Source organism: Dermacentor albipictus, chromosome 3 (assembly GCF_038994185.2).
Source record: "Dermacentor albipictus isolate Rhodes 1998 colony chromosome 3, USDA_Dalb.pri_finalv2, whole genome shotgun sequence".
NCBI classification, from domain to species: Eukaryota; Metazoa; Arthropoda; class Arachnida; order Ixodida; family Ixodidae; genus Dermacentor; species Dermacentor albipictus.
In genome coordinates this window covers 67,571,327-67,589,593 of record NC_091823.1, presented here as the reverse complement: position 1 = coordinate 67,589,593, position 18,267 = coordinate 67,571,327, and the positions used below count along the sequence as shown (strand labels likewise).

At 44.4% G+C, this 18,267-nt stretch overlaps 1 protein-coding gene across 12 annotated transcripts in view; it reads right to left on the bottom strand.

The window, feature by feature from the left end:
• LOC135905513 (cell adhesion molecule Dscam1-like) overlaps nucleotides 1-18,267 on the bottom strand; it is a 910,071-nt gene that overhangs the window by 81,296 nt on the left and 810,508 nt on the right. For all 12 annotated transcript variants that reach the window (XM_070535540.1, XM_070535538.1, XM_070535541.1 and 9 more), the window contains one exon: nucleotides 7,835-7,996. In XM_070535540.1, the coding sequence (XP_070391641.1) occupies nucleotides 7,835-7,996 (162 nt within the window). The remainder of the gene's footprint in view (nucleotides 1-7,834; nucleotides 7,997-18,267) is intronic.

The following is an 18,267-nucleotide window of genomic DNA, read 5'->3' as shown; positions in this document are numbered from 1 at the left end:
TACATAAAGGTTGATCATATTCCAATCATTTCTCTATCACCTGATTGATAGTGTGAATATGGTCTATTCAGTAGCTTTTACGGAATCCTGCCTGGTCCTTTGGTTGACAGAAGTCTAAGGTGTTCCTGATTCTATTTGCGATTACCTTAGTTGTTTTAGTCACGCTTAAATTACGCTTACACGGAACACTCTGCCGATGTATTCGTTACCTGGTGTCGCTTGGTGCCAATACTTCCATATAGGGCTGTGATGAACACATAGCACCTATCGTAGCGAAATCAAAGTACCGTTGATGTACGCCATCAGATGTATCCGAGAACGTAGGATAACGCCTACGCAATCTACGACGCAGTCGTTCTCAGTTTGTTCGTCCCTTTCGGCCGTCAACCGAATACTTTCTGACCATGGTGCACGTACAATAAAATAAAATAAATTATGCGGTGTTGCGTTCTCAAAACACGATCTGATTATGAGACACGCTGAAGTGGGGGACGCCGGATTAACTTTGATAACTTGGAGTTCTTTAACGCGCACCTAATCGAAGTACATATACATTTCGCCATCATCGAAATCAGGGCGAAATGCAGGAACAACATCGAGCTCAGCCACGCAGCGCCGTATACATTGGGCTACCACAGCGGGTGCACGTGAATATAGACATTTTCTAGGTGCAATAATCTTTCCTCACCAGAAGAACTCAGTGCACCCAATAAGAGCAATAACACTTTTTTTATCACCTTTGACATTTTTTTCGTTTCATTTTGTTGAAAGATATTGACCGTGACATCGAGTGGAGTCGCCGCCTGGGGGACATTGGCTGAGCGACGCATAGTGCAGATGACGCGTCGCATCATCTGCTAGTCGTTATACGCTGTAAAAATGATTACATCCCTAACGGTCTTTTCTTTCGCACTGGTAAACACCCTTACCGTTAGGGCCTTACGACAATTTATAGAGGCCAGCAACGGAGCCCTAACTAGACATGCGATAACAAAAGACGTAGTTGAAAACAATGTAACCGGCCTGACAGCCTTGGGCACACAGAAATATCCGACAAGATAATTTCACAGGAGAGATATGAAATTATCCTGTAGGATATTTCTGTGCGCCCAAGGCTCTCAGAATGAGGCTGTCAGAATGAATGATCGCACGTCACGTTAGACCTCCATTGTCATCCTCTAGAAATTTTTGTAAGGGCCTAACGGTAAGGATGTTACCAGTGTCAGAACGAAGCACCCTTAAGGGTATAAACGAGAAGAAAGGGGGTTAACCGAGGGGCCCAATTTTTATTAGTCATATCGTAAGAAACCAATAAACACTGACACCAAGGACAACATAGGGGAATTACTCGTACCTAATAAATCAAATAAATATATAAATCATAGAATAATGGAAATGAAAGTGCATGAAGAAACAGCTTGCCGCAGGTGGGGAACGATCTCACAACCTTCGCATTTCGTGTGCGATGCTCTACCAATTGAGCTACCGCGGTGCCGTTTCCCTATCCACTTTCTTGGGTATTTATGTTTTCTAGTAGAACCCTGGGAGTGTTAGCCAGTGCCACTACTGACAGACTTTGGCGACGGATGTGGAACATCTTTTTTCTGCCGCAGGCGTCACAAGAACGTGATCTTGTTGGGTGAAAGGAACCGGTCAATAAACCCATACATGCTACCTGAAGGCGTCAATGTTGCCGGATTCGAGACCCTCGTTGTGTAGTAAACGAGAAGAAAGAGGGTTAACCGAGGGGCCCGATTTTTATTAGTCATATCATAAGAAGCCAACAAACACTGATAGCAAGGACAGCATAGGGGAAATTACTTGTGCCTAATAAATCCAAGGAAGAAATGATAAATTAATGGAAATGAAAGTGGATGAAAAAGCAGCTTGCCGCCAGGTGAGGAACGATCCCACAACCTTCACATTTCGCTTACGCATTCGATTACGCATTAAGAAGCTACTTTAGGTTCACTGTACAGTAATACAAACACGTTTATAACAAGTGCAAAAATAGGAGAAAGATGAGTTGCCCAACAGCCGTACTCTATATAGAGTAAATAGGCAGAAGACCACTCAATCACGAGCAAAAAAAGAACCGAGGAAGTCCAAGAACAGAAACTGGGTTTTGTGCTTCCTTCAAGTATTGTAGAAACGTTGTGTGCATTTCGTACGAAAACGTGACATTGTAGACACATGTTTGTTACAAAACCATCGAGTGCTTCTTTTTTAATGTGCTGATACACGGCTGTATGTCGCTATTATGTTTCTGTCACATTTAGGGTGCGCACCTGGCTGATGTTCCTTTCTTTTCTGTGCTATCTTCGTATTGCCACTAGATGTCCCCTTTTATGTGCTTACTTGGTCCCATGCCCCCCTTACTCAATGCCCCATATAGGGGCCTTGTATATAATATACCTCACAAAGAAATATTTAAATGTATATTTATATTATGAGTTCACTGCAGTTAACGCGTTTTATTATCCAACAACCGACGCAAACCGCTAACATCGAAGCGCCGCTCCGCTGCCAACGGCTCGTACACAATAACGCGGTGACAGTGCTTCCACCCACAGCTCGATATCGCTTCCAATACTGCGCCTACCGGGCAGCGACTTCGTTCGTGGTCGACGAATGCAATGGCAGCAAAATAAGGTGGACGTTTTCCCCTTATCTTGAGTATCTGAATGCAAAGATCGAAGCGTGGTACACAGGCGCCCGAAAGAAAGAGAGAGAGAGAGAAATGTGAGAAGAAAAGCAAGAAGCAAAGAGTCTTTGAGATATTCTGGACAAACCACGAGAGAAGAAACCGTAAAAAAATGCACTCGTGACGAACTACTGAGCAAGTTTGTTGCATTCATCGATCCTGGCCTTTTATCAATGCTTAAACAAATAAACACAACCAGAAAAACAAAATGGAAGATTGAGAATGTACAGACAGATGCGGGAAGATACGCCGTAATAAACTTGGATCGATACTTCGTTCACTCCGGTGGAGTGCTAGATTTCTGTCCGTTAACGAAGTTAAAAGAAAAAAATCACATACCCCCAGCATCTAGACACCAAAAATCACTCTGGGCGGTGAAGTATTGCCGTCATCAGCCCAGTGTCATCAGTGCCGTCTTGCTTCCATAGCTTTTTTACTGCCGCAGGTATTTTGAGCAAAAACATAAACAAGATTGGAGAAAGCGCGCCTAATGGAGTAGCCACTAATCGTTACTTTTTTGTGCACTGAGTGGCTGTGGCGTGCAGTTCGTGGTTATGGCAGGCCTGAATTTCACCCCGGATGTTGATGCCAGAAGGCGTTTACTTTAAGCGGTCGATGGGCCTCTATTATTATACACCAGGAGTACACGCTATTGGTAATATAGTGAAATAATGTGTGTTACAAGGTCTTTTTTTTTGCTAAATCATATAGGACAAAATGAAATGCATTGAGGCAGTGAAATGAGCGTGTTTAGGGGTGCAAGTTCCTTAATTTTCTAAAGGACGCGGAATAACGTATTTTGTAGCACAGGCTAAAATTAAGAAAAACGTCGACCAACTTCGACTGTGCCCATTCTATGTACAGGGTGTTTGTTCGTTTATTTGTTTGTTTGTTTGTTTGTTTGTTTGTTTGTTTGTTTGTTTGTTTGTTTCAGCCGAAGCAATTTTTTAAAGGTTGCCTATGGCTGATAGCACAATCCTAACCCTTGATCTAAATTACTCGACGAGGCGGCCATTACTTCTGGGAGAAATCAATATGCTTATCTGAATAGTAAACACAATTGCGCTAATTAACTTTTAATTAATTGCTTTACACCACATATTTCAATCTACGAATCATAACAGCTGAGCTCGCACGGCATATCCACCTAAAATGAATTGTCGGGACGGCACTATTTCCGAGATATTAGGTTTCAACGTGTCCACCGATATGCATTGGCATTCCAGCTACTTCTTAAAGAAACCGCTGTTTTATGCATTGAAGCACAAAACCAATGCATGTCGATGGACAATTTGAAGATTATTATCCCGGAACTGGTGCTGTCAAGACAATTTGTTTTAAGTGGATACGCTGTGCGAACTCAGCGGCTATAATTCGTAGATTGAAATATGCGGCGTAATATGTTAATAATTTAAAAGTTAATTGGCGTAATCGCGTTAATTACTTAACTAAACGTTCTGATTTCTTGTAGAAGTAATGACGACCTCATCGAGTAATATAGATCAAGGGTTAGGATTGTGCTATCCGCAATAGGCAATCTAAAAAAAATTGGTGCAGCTAAAGCAAAAAAACACCCTCTATGCTGTCATAGTATACAAGTTTACGTATGCGGACCCAATTTATTATTTAAAACGTCACGACATTAGCTCTATTTTTACATGATTTATGAACTCAAACCACCTTCGCCTTTGATTTATGCAAATAAACAACGTTTGAGAATTCGAAAAACGATTTCTTTAATTGCATTAAGCGGCATGTATAGGTAAAGGCGAGCCGGGAAATGAGAGAGAATGTTTCTCGCTGGACATGGCATTAAATAATCACGTGGTTCGCGCGCAGTGCGAAAATACAGGGCACTGTCTCAACTAAGCAATGCTACGTACTCCCGCTCCTCACACCTCTTTTCTTGGGCTGCTAACCACGAGATGGCGGCACCGAATCTCGGCCATGGCGGCCGCATTTCAATAGGGGCGAAATGGGAAAACTCCTGTGTAATTAGATTTATGTGGACGTCAAAGAACCAGAGGTGGTCGAAATTTCTGGAGTCGCCCACTACAGCGTGCCTCACAATCAGATGGTGTTTTTTGCACGTAAAACCCCCTAATTGAATTTTTTTCCACACGTCTCTTCATTTACTCCACGAAAGTTGAAATAATAAGCAAGATTGTGTGTTCCTATAACTGTTTATCGCTTGATCTAGGCGCATACATGTTCTGTTTAGAAGTGTTCTGGCTACATTGCGCACTTTACCGGCTCAACGCATTGTCCATGATGAAGATTTTAATCCATCTATGTAGATAGGTGAGAGGTTATGTTTTTGTGCTCTACAAAGACATGACTATTCCGTTGCCTGAAGTAGGTGAGCCGTATAGCTGAACACGCGTGCAGCAGGAGAACATATGGTGTCAGTAGTGATGACTTTCTGGCGTCTCAGTAGAGAAATTTCGAAAATTAAACGTCGCTATAAATGTGTTATACAGACTGAGCGTTGCCTCATTTCCAATACTGACGCCATCCATTAGCCGCAGCGGCCTCATGTGTAGCCCCACGGTGGCTTTGACCTTTAGGAGCACGGTTCTCTGTATCCACGCCGCGAAGAACTCAAACATCTACGGCCGGATAAAATGACGCCCAACGGTGAAAAATCGCAGTGAGCGCCGGTTTGACCTTCAACATCACAACAACTATACGCTGGGATACTTACAAACCTCGCTCCGAACGCTGCGATGCCATCTTGTTTGCAATGCAAACGAACGCCTTCCAGGCGCCTCTGACTTTTGCCTCGAAGCCCCGTTTATCAACGCTGTGCTGCTGCTTCCATCCTCTGCGCTTGCTCTCCGACCGTTTCCTTTTTCTTCGATCTATATGCAAGAGCGCTGTTGCGCTCCAGAGCCTCTTAGAGCCCGAAGCACATTTCTCGGGTGTTGCTTCTTTGCTTGAAGTTCCATGCGGAAAAGGCTATAGAAGAACGTCATGAAGGCTATAAGAGACTTGCCGCTTTCCACTAAGCAGCAAAAGAAAGACATACGAAAGAGTAGTTCTCCCACAGACGTGCGCGAATAGCGAAGTGTACCGTACGCTTCCTGGCTATTGTAAAGCGAACGCAGTGAGTGCTGAGTGAAAGAAAACATAAATATCTGGAACAATTGACGACTGACTCCAAGCACGAGCAACGGAGACAAGAAAAGCTGAACCTCGCATTCGCGAGGCATTCGAGAATGAATGCGCCATTTAGGTTCCGCGACAGCCATAATCGACACACGTTCTTCAGAGAATAGCGTTTCGCCTTCCTTTAGCAAGCGATCGGGAAGCGGAAAAATACGGGAAGCAGTTATAGAGTATCTCTTGCTTGTATTCTCACACTGCGTCTTGAGGCCGTATTCTCCGATCTGCTTTACATGGCTACCTGTTTTTACCTGTTCGTCTCTGTTTGTCCTCTCGGGAGAAAGACGAAGAATAACAAAAAATGGGGATGAATGAAGAGCAGTATGACGTGTCGCGGCCGAGTAGATCTTTCATAAGCTGCTTTGCGCATTGAGTTCTTTGTTTACAGGTGACACGGGACATTGCGACAAGTTGTGACTGTACACTCTGCGATGTGGGATTGGACGGTGACACTGGGTAACACTAGGAACGCCTTTGCAGTCTGCGTGACAGTGCCCACAGAAAGAGTTCTGTATCCTGTGTATGTGTGCATGTGGGGAGGGGGGATAATTCTTTTTATCTGTCTCACCTATCGGATACCTTTGCATATCTCCCGGTACAGGGTAGCCGGCCGGAGATAATCTCTGGTTAACCTGCTTGTCATTGCTTTGCCTCTCTCTCTTTCTCTCTCTCTCTCTCTCTCTCTTGTTTTCAGGTGGTTTCATGGTATGAAAAATTTTACGCGCTTACAGCAAACTGGCACGTCAAGAAAAGGACACTTGGAGACAGCTGGTCAACAAGCGTGCAATGCTGTTTTAAATAAGTATTATTCGTATAAGTGCTTTCTGTACAGAGTTCAAACTTATTATATGCAACCAGAGAAGAGCAATAAGCACTACGCATGTAGTTATACATATGTAGCGACGATATGAATAAAAATTATGATTACAAGTTTCCTGGATATTCTTGCTTCAAGAAAACTGCGAAGTTTGAAGGCCTCAGGTGAAAATATTGTGTGGACTCCAATTATTTAACGCGAACATGCTACTTGCTAGTGCGCAGGCAAATGATTTTGGGAAGGAGAAACTACTTGTAAAAGAAATGAAGAAACGAGATTAAAAATTACAGAGCAGTTGAATGTGCTTGCCATGTGTGCGCACTCCGTGTTACCGCTCGTGGAATCGCTAGTATACGTTGTAAAATAAGAAGGACGTTTATTAGGCAGGTCTTTTAAGAAACGAAAAATATTCCGGAGCAGAAGAGCCTCTCTTTTTTCTTACTCAGCTTACCAAAGAAGAAACAGCCTGAAGGCAGCAGTCTGCATGGCACCCTCATCTGATATCATTTGCTTTGAGTGTTGTTTCTTTCATATGCATTCGCTGTTAAAAGCAGCCCAAAGGCGTATTATTCTGCACTCTACATAGAAAGAAAGAACGAGGCACAGAGCTCTGTGGTCTCGTGTATGGGAAGTTCGAAAGCACTTACTGACAGTTTGTGCAGTAGTCGAATTACCGACGTTGAAGAGGCCATCCTAAATCTTATTAGTGCTGTCGGCAGGGGCACCTACATTATTGCTAGATATTTCCACCTCCCATTGCTCTTTCCTGCGGGCCCCTGCTTTTGACGTTATCTTTAGCCTTCGAAAATAAAATACCAAGTGAATCTATTGAATTTTTCTCTCCCTGCTGGGAGCATGACCACTTGTTGTGGCGTTACAAGCGCCAACAATTCAAGGTGATTCCTTTCGCTCGACTTCATTATATAGTACCCAGTCCATTGCGTCAAGCGCCCAGCATGGGTGATTATCCCTAACATTGTCACTAGATTTGGTGGCGAAGTGCAAGTGGCACATTCAGAACTTAGTAGCGTTACTTCAACTCTGATGTGCAGATGAAAATTTACGTTTGACTGACAGTGGAAAGAAGCTCACGTACAGCACCATTTCAAAAAGGTCAGCGGTTGCCCCGGGGTTACAATGCTACTGACCTCCATGCGTGTTCCTTGTGATGACGTACCCGTCGACTCGCTGCCATGACGTCACGAACACGTGGTCCCCCAAATGGCTGGGGATGGGGCACTGAAGCAAAACCGGATTGCCGGCGACCACGTGCTTGTCCGAGAACCGCATGTCGTAGTTGGTGTCAAGAACTGCGAGTAATAAAAATGAAAGAGTGCGATAGTTAGGTATTTACATTGCATAATTAGCGAATAGCGGCATAGTGAAATATAAACAATTCTGTACTCATGTTTTGCACTTAAAGGTTATACGTTGAAGCATGACTACGTGAGCCAATAGTGCATTACCTGTTGCTAAAGCATATGTAACGTAAATATCAGCACAAAAATGATAACTTTAGAGGTTATGAATACGTTTCTAGACGTTGCATTCTTAGGTTGTACATTTATGACAAGCATGTTTGTGAAATAGGCAGTTCTAGCCTTACCACTAAATATTCTGAATGTATTGCGCCTTTATCTGCCTATATTCCATACTCTATGCGATTGTGCGAGCGTTACTTAGGCGAATAAGTTTCTTCCTTTTTTTACATTTCTTCTGCCAAAATATCTATAACGGGCACTCAAAAACCAATAAACGTACCGGTAAACTACTATCCTAGCCATATTTTCTCAGCGTAGTGTTACACGCATTTTAAGCAGAAGTGCTTCGAGAGGTTCGGCAGGTAGTATGAGAAATCTCGGAGAAAGTAAAAAGTTAATCGACTAGAATTCGATGGAAACCAGAAAACATGAACGTAACGCAGTGAAATTGAGCCACCCATAAAAATTTGTTATGTGGTGCCGTTTAAGGCAGACATAACATTTAGCAGTAGATGACTGCTCCATGTGTCAAGTGTTCGGTTGTCACGAAAATATGTAACGATAATTAACGCGTTATATGTTCTCCCTGCATTTTGTGTACACCACGAGATGTGTTGCTCTTTCGTAAAGCATTAAAATTTTACCAAATTGCAAGTTTCCCCCCCTAACTATACCGCAGGCAGTGCTTGTGGGATGTACTATTCCTAAACTACATGGCAAGCAAAATTCATAAAATGAGTCATCACCATCCCGGTGCGCACAACGAAACGACCACCGAAAGAAAAAAAAAATGCTCGAGCGTCAATTTTAGAATTCAGCCCTTAAGGTTGTCTACGCATAAGGGAGACATTGAAAACGCAAGCAGAGTTTGCCACCACGCGGGGCACGCGATGCTGTGGCATGGCTAACGCCGAAAATACATTCACTCGAAAGAAACGGAAGAAGTGATGCCATATGCAGACAGTTTTTCAGAATCCAGTTAACCAATTGAGTGCAAGTAACTTAGAAAAAAAAACATTCTGACAGAAACTACTGTTTTCTCTTGCTCTCTACGTTGTAAGGGCTTAACAACAAGTTGGCTGTAGTCAGCTAGAGAGAATTCAGGAAATTATATATCAGTTGCCTACCTTAGCATTTTATTCGTAAACACTTAAAATGCGTTCACTCATGTCAGGACGACTCAAGAAAATTGTGCGATATAAGTAACACATTTTACTGGGCTCTACATCGCCAGACTCCAGTCGGCCAGGAGCATAGCGTACCGTACGTAGTGTCGTGGAAATGTCGACCACGACACTGCCAAATCGTGTATCCCAAGAATCTTGCTTTGAAACATGTGTAAGTAGTACAGATTTACGCATGCTTGGCGAAACAAAGCTCTGCAAAATTCCAAATGCGTTGTTCGAAAATGCATCGCTTTTCCCAATCGCAAGCTGGAGCAGTAGAGAACCACACAAGCACTGGAGTGATCCTCATTATAGCGACAACGACTTGCGCCTTTCTGTCGGCGGATTAGTTGTTAATGCCAAAGAGGAGATTATGTAGGTTTTAGTCGCACATGGATGAATGAACACATTGCTTTTTATCCTGTTGGCAAAATAAGGGCGCCAGAAGGGCACCACGTAATATCAGTATGTGTTGATAGGAGACATAGTTCTAACAAAGTGAGGAGAGTCAAAAAACTGTGTCGATAATGGGGGAAAAGACGTGCAGGGGCTAAGGAACATCGTGACCGAGATATTATTGCTAGGAGATTCAAACTTCGGAATATCACCCCACGAAGACACATGTAAAAAATAGTAACCCAATGCAAATCCGAGCACCTAGGGTATATTTAATGCCTTGAAAAGGTTAGGGCACAAATGAAAAAGAAGATCAACGAATTAGAGCATGAGTAATTTTTCTGTACCTGCATATTATGCAAAATGGGAGGGGGGCCTCTAACACAGAATAAAAAGCACGTAAGACCTACAGTGCATGAAATACTAACCTTGTACAAAGCGTGTCAATTGAATTAACTGCTTTCCCGCACAACCCGTTTTTTCGTTAATATAATAATAGAGGGCATGTGACATTTGTCATATTTCGTGTGACATATAAACCGGCTACAAGAAAAAGAAATAACCATCCGTACACTACGAGAAATTATTTGTTTGTTTTGTATCACTGCGAAATTCCTAAAATTACAAAGTTTTGATAAGTGCATACTTGAAGCTTGTCAATGTGTATGTCTACAGCGACACAGCTGTAAAAGGAGCCAAGGAACTTGCAGGTTGAGCAAGCGCACACTTTGGACAGACCAAGAGATGGTAGACATAAGACTAGCGCTACCCTCTGCCGTGTCTACCTTCTTGTGTCCCGCCCAAGGTGTGTACTTGTTGAGCCTGCAAGTGTGTCCGAACTAGCCAAGTGAACACGTTCTACTAATCAAGACATGCATACTAATCCTAAGGAGGATCGTTTCACAGTCGCGCCCAGCGCTGGTAATACGGATGGGACATTTGTTTCACTGCAAGCATAAACAATGCGGCTGGCTTTTTCGGTGCACTACTCTCCTTCGTGATTCTATGTTCTGTTCTGTTATACAAGGGTGCTCATGGAGAAATTGATGTGAAGACTACCCTGGGCCGCTATCTTGTACACGTTCGAAAAGCCGACGTTCGATTTCGCCTCACGCGATTGTCCAGTCTGCGCCGATATCGTGGCCTAGGCCAGTCTAGTTCAATCGCGTGAGGCGAAATTAAACGTCGGCTTTTCGAACGTGTACAAGATAGCGGCCCTGGCTGCAGCAAAAGATAACGGAATAGATGATAAATTTAGAATAAATAAACGAATATGGAGTGACATGAAAGAAATAACGATAACATATATATAAATTGGTGCAAGAAATGGCAACAAGGATACCGATAAAACCCGCTAAAAAGGCTTTGAATGAAGAAAATTACGGTGCCATCGTTTTGTCTGAGTAGGATATTATTGTCGAGTTAATAGTAGAGCCATCTTTGCGACTTAAGTCGGCGACGTTAACGGAACGCATAGCGAAGACGCGGTGTACGCGAACAAACTCCCGTCTACGGCGGCGCATTTCAGATATTCGGTAAACAGCTCCATAAGGTATAGTTCATGGGTGACAACGTCAAGCCACAGCCACATACGTCAAAAAGGCCATATGGAAAAAAAAAAGCGTTGAAATCATACATGTACACTGTGTGGGAAGTGTATATTTATGCTCAATCTAAAGTTAGACAGGTTAATTTTCCTTCGTTTTCATTTATTCCGGACGAGACAGTGTTAAATTTATGAATCCGGTAAGATTCGCGAGCCTAGCGGTCATGGCAGGTGCGTAATCAAGATTCGAGTATTATTACTTTGAGATTGTTAAATTAGTGGCACGGCATGTTAACATGTTTCGAGAGTGATAGATTTGACTGGGATTTGGCATGCGACCTGTGGTTGTTAAAACGGACCCTGAAAGGTGTTTCACTCTGGCCTATGTATTGCATGTGGCAAGTGCCGCACTCGAGCAAGTACACTACTTTGTATGAATCACAGTTGAAACGGCCCCTCATTGTGAGCATAAATTGGCTGGCTGTGCTGGTGGCAGTCAGTCTAGGTGTTATATGAGCCCATACTTTGCGACGTGGTTTATTGCAGCGGCTGCAACCGGTCGGGTTAGAAGTGGCGCAGCGCCACTTCTAACCCGAACGCCAACAATGAATTCAGATTCAGAGTCACTTCAAGGCGTACATGACGGACAGCGTTTCATTATTCGCGTGTTAAGATTTATTTTTTAATCCTGTGCACGTGTAGTGTCGCAGCGTGTCACTTACGGCTGTATGTACTCCACTTTTTTGCGCAGTATATCTCATTTCCACAATAGTTCTCGACACGTGAAACCCATCTAGCATCGGCGAGATGCAATTATGAATTTCGAGAGGGGCATCAAAACCGTAATTAGGAACGGGTGCCACGAACCATTCAAGAGTGCGACCATTCTATCGGTCGCACGAGGGCCGGAGGTACGGGTCAGAGTTAGTGCCAATGCCAAGTGTCTGGACCCGCAAGCATTTTGTTGAGAGCCGTATATAGACAGCACTACACATACAAATTTTTCTTCTAAGCGTAGCTCTCAGGCAGGCATCAGGTAAGTGCGTATCTTTTATAGAACAATCCGTTTTATTTTCAACACCGTGCATTTCATACCGAACGACAGCGGCAAAAGATGACTTCGCAGAAATGGGCGCCCGATGTCGGCGGCCGGTTTTCAGATCGCACTATATCGTTCCTTGAGAGTGTTCTGAAATCGTTCCCCTTCCTGAACTCCAAATGGCTGTTGGCTTCCTTGTTTCAGTGATAGGCTGCAGCGGTAAACTGTACAGTAGCTGGCACTGTAGAACAACTCTTAACGTGGCATGCGTCTACGGCTGACCCCATTTCCGCAGAACCTTTCTCTTTCGTATAGTTGCATTTCTACCATCAAAATGTGAGTGAGTGAGTGAGTGAGTGAGTGAGTGAGTGAGTGAGTGAGTGAGTGAGTGAGTGAGTGAGTGAGTGAGTGAGTGAGTGAGTGAGTGAGTGAGTGAGTGAGTGAGTGAGTGAGTGAGTGAGTGAGTGAGTGAGTGAGTGAGTGAGTGAGTGAGTGAGTGAGTGAGTGAGTGAGTGAGTGAGTGAGTGAGTGAGTGAGTGAGTGAGTGAGTGAGTGAGTGAGTGAGTGAGTGAGTGAGTGAGTGAGTGAGTGAGTGAGTGAGTGAGTGAGTGAGTGAGTGAGTGAGTGAGTGAGTGAGTGAGTGAGTGAGTGAGTGAGTGAGTGAGTGAGTGAGTGAGTGAGTGAGTGAGTGAGTGAGTGTTTTCTTCGTTCCACTTTGTGTGTTGCCGGTAGCATACGGGCACGTCCTTTCTCTTGTATATCTTCATTAAGGATGTCTGTCCTTCGTATCCGACTCGAACCAATGATTATAAAGTCCACTTCGTTGCAAGGCCTTCTTTACAACTGCTTCGATCATTTCTTTCGCTTAATTTACTCTTGGTGCAAAAGTGTGCAAGTAAATCACAAAAATGAGGAACTGGCAACCGTATATAATAGCCAGTAAGGTGTGCGTGCTGAGAAACTCTTGAGGAGTAGTAGATCCAGTATCGCATGCAAGGTAATTTCCAAAAAAAATCACTGAATACGTAAGTAAGTAAAGGAAGAAAGAAAGAAAGAAAGAAAGAGAATGAAATTATTGTGACTAGCTGTCCAGCGCACAGTGGTAGTGTGCTGTTGTGAGCGATGTCAAGTACCGCACTTTTCCGCATTCGTGGTGAATTAGTACTACAAACGTTCAGCTACAAAAGAGATGATTTCCTGTCACTAATAAACCTGTTGCGAGTTTGTGCACTGTTCATTTGTACGCGTTTTCCTGTCTCCACCCTTTTCGTACATGGCCCAAGATGAAAATATGGACAGCCGTCAACTAGTTCATTGCATCATTATTTCGAGCTTTCAAGACGTTCATGTCATGCTAGCTGCCATATTCCGAAACACCAGACTTGTTGAACGTTTCGTGAAATACCTCTCTTGACAAGATAATAATAGCTCATGCGGCGCTCAGGTGAGGCGATTGGCGGCCAAGCACGCTAGGCTACCACCGCCCTCTTCCAACGACACCAGCACCACATGCAACTGCGATCCCTTTCTTTGCGTGCGTGTATGCGTGTGTGCATGTGTGTGTCACATAATGTCAAGCATGCGTTAAACGCATCCAGAGCACTATACTACAAGAACAAGTACACGTATGATTAAGATATGCTTACGAAAATTTGATCACTGACTACAACATAGTCAGCACGAAACACTTGTAAACAGAAGTAAAAGCAAAGGATAAAATTTGATGGTTACTAGCGCCCAAAACTAGACTGCTAGTCCTTAAACGTAAACTCAACCAAGAAAGAAAGAGAAGTGATTGCCGAGAGTGAGGCATCGCTGTCTTACACGAGCTACTTCCCCTCAGTAATCCGCATGGTGCCACTTTACGTCATGGGACCGTCGCTATAGTGCGTCTGACAAGAAACGTACCCTTTTCAAGTTTGGGAGACAGCGGCCTAAGAACGTATCAACCCTGTCTATTGTGTTGCAGACAAAAACCGCCTGCCTCGAACCCCCCACTTCTCCCATCCCGCGTTAACGCAGTTAATTTTTCTGCGTATTTTCCAGTTTGCCGAAAACCAAGGGCGTGAAGGGCTCTGAAACGACTTTGACGCGCCCGGAGGGCAGCAGGCTGTCATTTCTTGCAGCCTGCTGGCGACATTCACGAGACCTGCCTATTTCTGAGGGCCGAAGGCAAAGCCAATGAAAAACAGAGAAGTGTGGAGCGCGACAAGAATCGATAACGACAGTCGTGGCCTGAAAACCAGATGTGAGATGGGGGGGGGGGGGAGGGAGCGGGGATTTGTTACGCGTCTGTAGAAAAAAAAATAAAAGCGGACAGCACCGCCTTGCCATTGATTAGTCGTTTGTTGCATGTATAGCAGGGCCCCAGCATCCAACATACTACTTTAGTAATGAATTCCCTTGAATTGTTCCTCGTTGGACTGGTCTCACATGCTACCCTTTCTATCTGCTACTGCACAAAAACATTGACCGAAGCCGACAGTTCACTCTGCCCTCAGTCCTCGTTATACAAAAATACGCTACAATGTCACCGTGGTCGTCGAAAAATAACAACAAAGCAAGCTATCAACGCAACGTCTTGGTGTAACGCAAATGGGAATATTTTGCTTATAGCATGAAGCGGGAACAGATTAAACGCACCCCATTGAGATTTCGTATCAACAGCTTCGCGGGTGTAGCCCGCTAGCGTCTGTGTGTCATTCACTGAACTAGTTTCGGTAGTGATGTCAACTACACAGCTGGCAGGGAACATGCGACAGTACTCTAATGACTTGCAGCTACCAAGCCTTCACGTTCGGCCTACTAGTGGTTACCCGACGTCGGGTGGACTCGTATTAATGTTTCCCAGACTGCACGGGTCACTGCACTGTGCATCATGTGACCAAGGCTGACTCAATCGGTTGCTTCACTACATCCTTGTGCACCCTCAGTAGATAATTATTCGGCGCCGATAACTTCAGACATGAGACACATTCCCATTATCAGTGTAAGTGCAGACGTTCTGGGCTGTGATGATTGATATTTGTGGTAGCCTACCGGGCTCAGCCTGGTTAACCTCTTTACCTTTCCCTATGATTTAACTCTCTAATCTCTCTGCGGTGGCTCCCTTTTCTTTTTCTCGCTTACTTTTGTCGTTCGCTTACAATCGGCCGCTTTCTGTGCAGGTGCTGTTGGAACACCGCCCCCATCGCCCGTCGGCCCATAAAGCGGTGAAGGCACTTTTGTGCTACTTAAGGACGACGGGCTTGTGCGACCATCTGTGACTATTCATGAAATTTCTGTAAGGCCACACACGACAGCGAACTCACCGCAATTTCCTTCTTTTCTTCCCTCCTCTCTTTCTCTGTTATCTTTGTTTTCCCCTTTCCCATCCACCCGGTGTAGGGTAGCAAACCGGACGTTATTCTGGTTAACCTCCCTGCCTTCTCCTTATCTCTTTCCCTCCCTGCTCCTTTTACTGCTGCAAGGGAAAATTCCCATCCGCCCAGCTTAAGCAGGAAGCGACAAAAAAATCAGGCAGATTTTTCAAAAAGAAAGCTTCGCAGTTGAAGAAACATTCATCCTGTCCCGGGGATAAAACCCGGGTTCAGCGCCTTCCCAAGCCGATCGCTCTACCACCTGAGCTGACTAGGAGGCTCACAGACCGCCAAAGCAAGGCCGAACTATTCGACAACTTGAAGACCCAGGAAACTGGATAGGGCTAATCAGTTCTGTGGTAGTCCACAATGTGGTGGAAAGTGCACTAAAGGGAAAAATTGTCTTCCAACACACTAGCAGAAAGCTACAAAGAAAGCATATACGGAACCCCTGTGTTGTATGCACTAAACAACAATCATTACCTTCAGAAAAAAAGCAACTGTGAACCAGTCTAGTGAAAATGTCCTCTGAAGTATATTAGGTCGTCGATAGATTTCTAAAGCATGTCATGCCTATAGAAGACGTAAAACGTTGGCATAAACATGCCGTTAGGCTGCTCACTGGTGAATTGACAATAGCATGAAGCATCGCTCCTCATGACTGATGCAACAGCAGTAAATACACGCATCCACAGCACGTCGGTAACCCATATTCAATGTTCGATAAGAGACCACCACTGAATTTATAAGGCTCCTTATACAAGAGCCTGTTCGCATTAACGCTGCAAATTGTAATGTGTAACGCATATTGAAGCTGTGCATCAGTTCCTATTTTCACTGCACGCGGCACGACAGCCTGTACGTCTACTACTGAGCATTGTTTTGCACTGATCAAAAGTGTAAGGCAATCCGGAATATCAGAAATCCAGATGAAAACCACGTTTTAGTATGGACTCATGTGTATATGCCATCTATACATATGCTCTTTTTGATAAATAAGCACGAGGTCTAAGTGCTGAAAAGAAGGCAAATGTGAATGTTCAGCGTGTGTCTGATGTGCCTGCCACGTTTTCCAAGTCGCTACTACAGCAGTTGAAGCGAAAATTTTCTTTACGAACAGATGCGCGCGCATGTTCCTTAGCTAATCTATAAAGGAAAATAATATAATTGCGACAGAGCCTGTAAAAGAGCGTATTCACTTGTCTTATCAACGGGAACGATTCGGGCCCTGACCATCCAATGGCGAGCTATCCGTGACTAGTTCCACTAGACGCCACCACTTCATCTCGGCTCGGAGTACGCAAAGAGTGTCATGGATGACGCTAGGCAAAATATTATAGCTAGGAAATGTTCCGCGTCCCTTCGCACACGCATCGATCAAGCAGCCAACGTCCTGGCCCCCGGGGCTCCTGTTGCTTGATCATCGTGGGTTTTTGCGTCGCCTAACTCAAGCAGGCAGGGAGGAACCTCTCGCGGGGTTTCATGTTGCGCAGTTGCGTTACGCTGCTACACAGGCCTTTGGAACACGACGCGACAAGCCCCATTCGTTGCTGAAGGCAGCCCGTTCGGTTTCTGTCGCATCTTTCAATATTTCTTTTTATTCGTATAGCCGATTGCCAGCGTAGTAGGGCAGCTGCATTTATTCCTCCCGCAGTGATTTGTTTGCCGTCCGTGGTGAAGCGTAACGCGAGACCCAGAACATAGCCTAGCACAGCTGCGGTATTTTTTTGTTCTCGATAAACAGCGTGTCGGGTAACAACAAATCCACCCGGCCCACCGCTAGTTGTAGTTGGCTTTTTATTTTGTTTCTGACGTGCTTTCAGGAGACCTTCCTGCTTTTTATCACGAATCAGCTCACCCGGTCGTTTAATGAGTGTAGAAAAGCAATGTGCGTCACTGTAAGTAGAGATTGGTGAAACAGCTGAATAGATCGGCTCTAGCCACGCACCGGCGTTGAGCACTATTTATCTTCACTGGATTCGCTGGAAGCTTCCAGATCAACTATCCAGGCTGAATAAAAACGTAGCAAGATTCGTCAATGACTATTCGGAGTTTCTACAAATAAGGGAGTGCAAAAGTGAAGAGGCGAAGCTGTGAATATACCTAACACTTTTTCGGAGCAAAGCTTGAGGTTCAAATTTGCGGTGTAAAATACCAGGCAATGAAGTATAGCTACGAAAATTAAAATTTATTTTCGGAGGTGAACATGTGTGTGTGTCAAGATTACCATTCCATAAAAAATAAGAACTGCTGATGATCATCGAGCCCATCCGCGGAAATTGGGTTATTAAGAATGAGTAACCCCCTTTCGGCCCTTAGGGCGTCATTCTTCAAGTCATAGTCGTGCGTCCGTATACGTTACACTGCAGTCTCTAAGCACAAGTAGCCAGTCTCCTAGGAGCAGGTTACCTCGATGACGCAATAAAGGTAACGTGCCAGAGTTTAATCCTTGTGACGCCGGCCAAGAAAGCGGTGGAGACATGTCCTTGGAAACTACACCCATCTGGTAGGAGCACAAATTATACAAAGGCCTGAAAAACATCAGTGCCAGGTGAGGGGCGCGAACAACATTGTTCTTTCCAAGGAAATAAAAG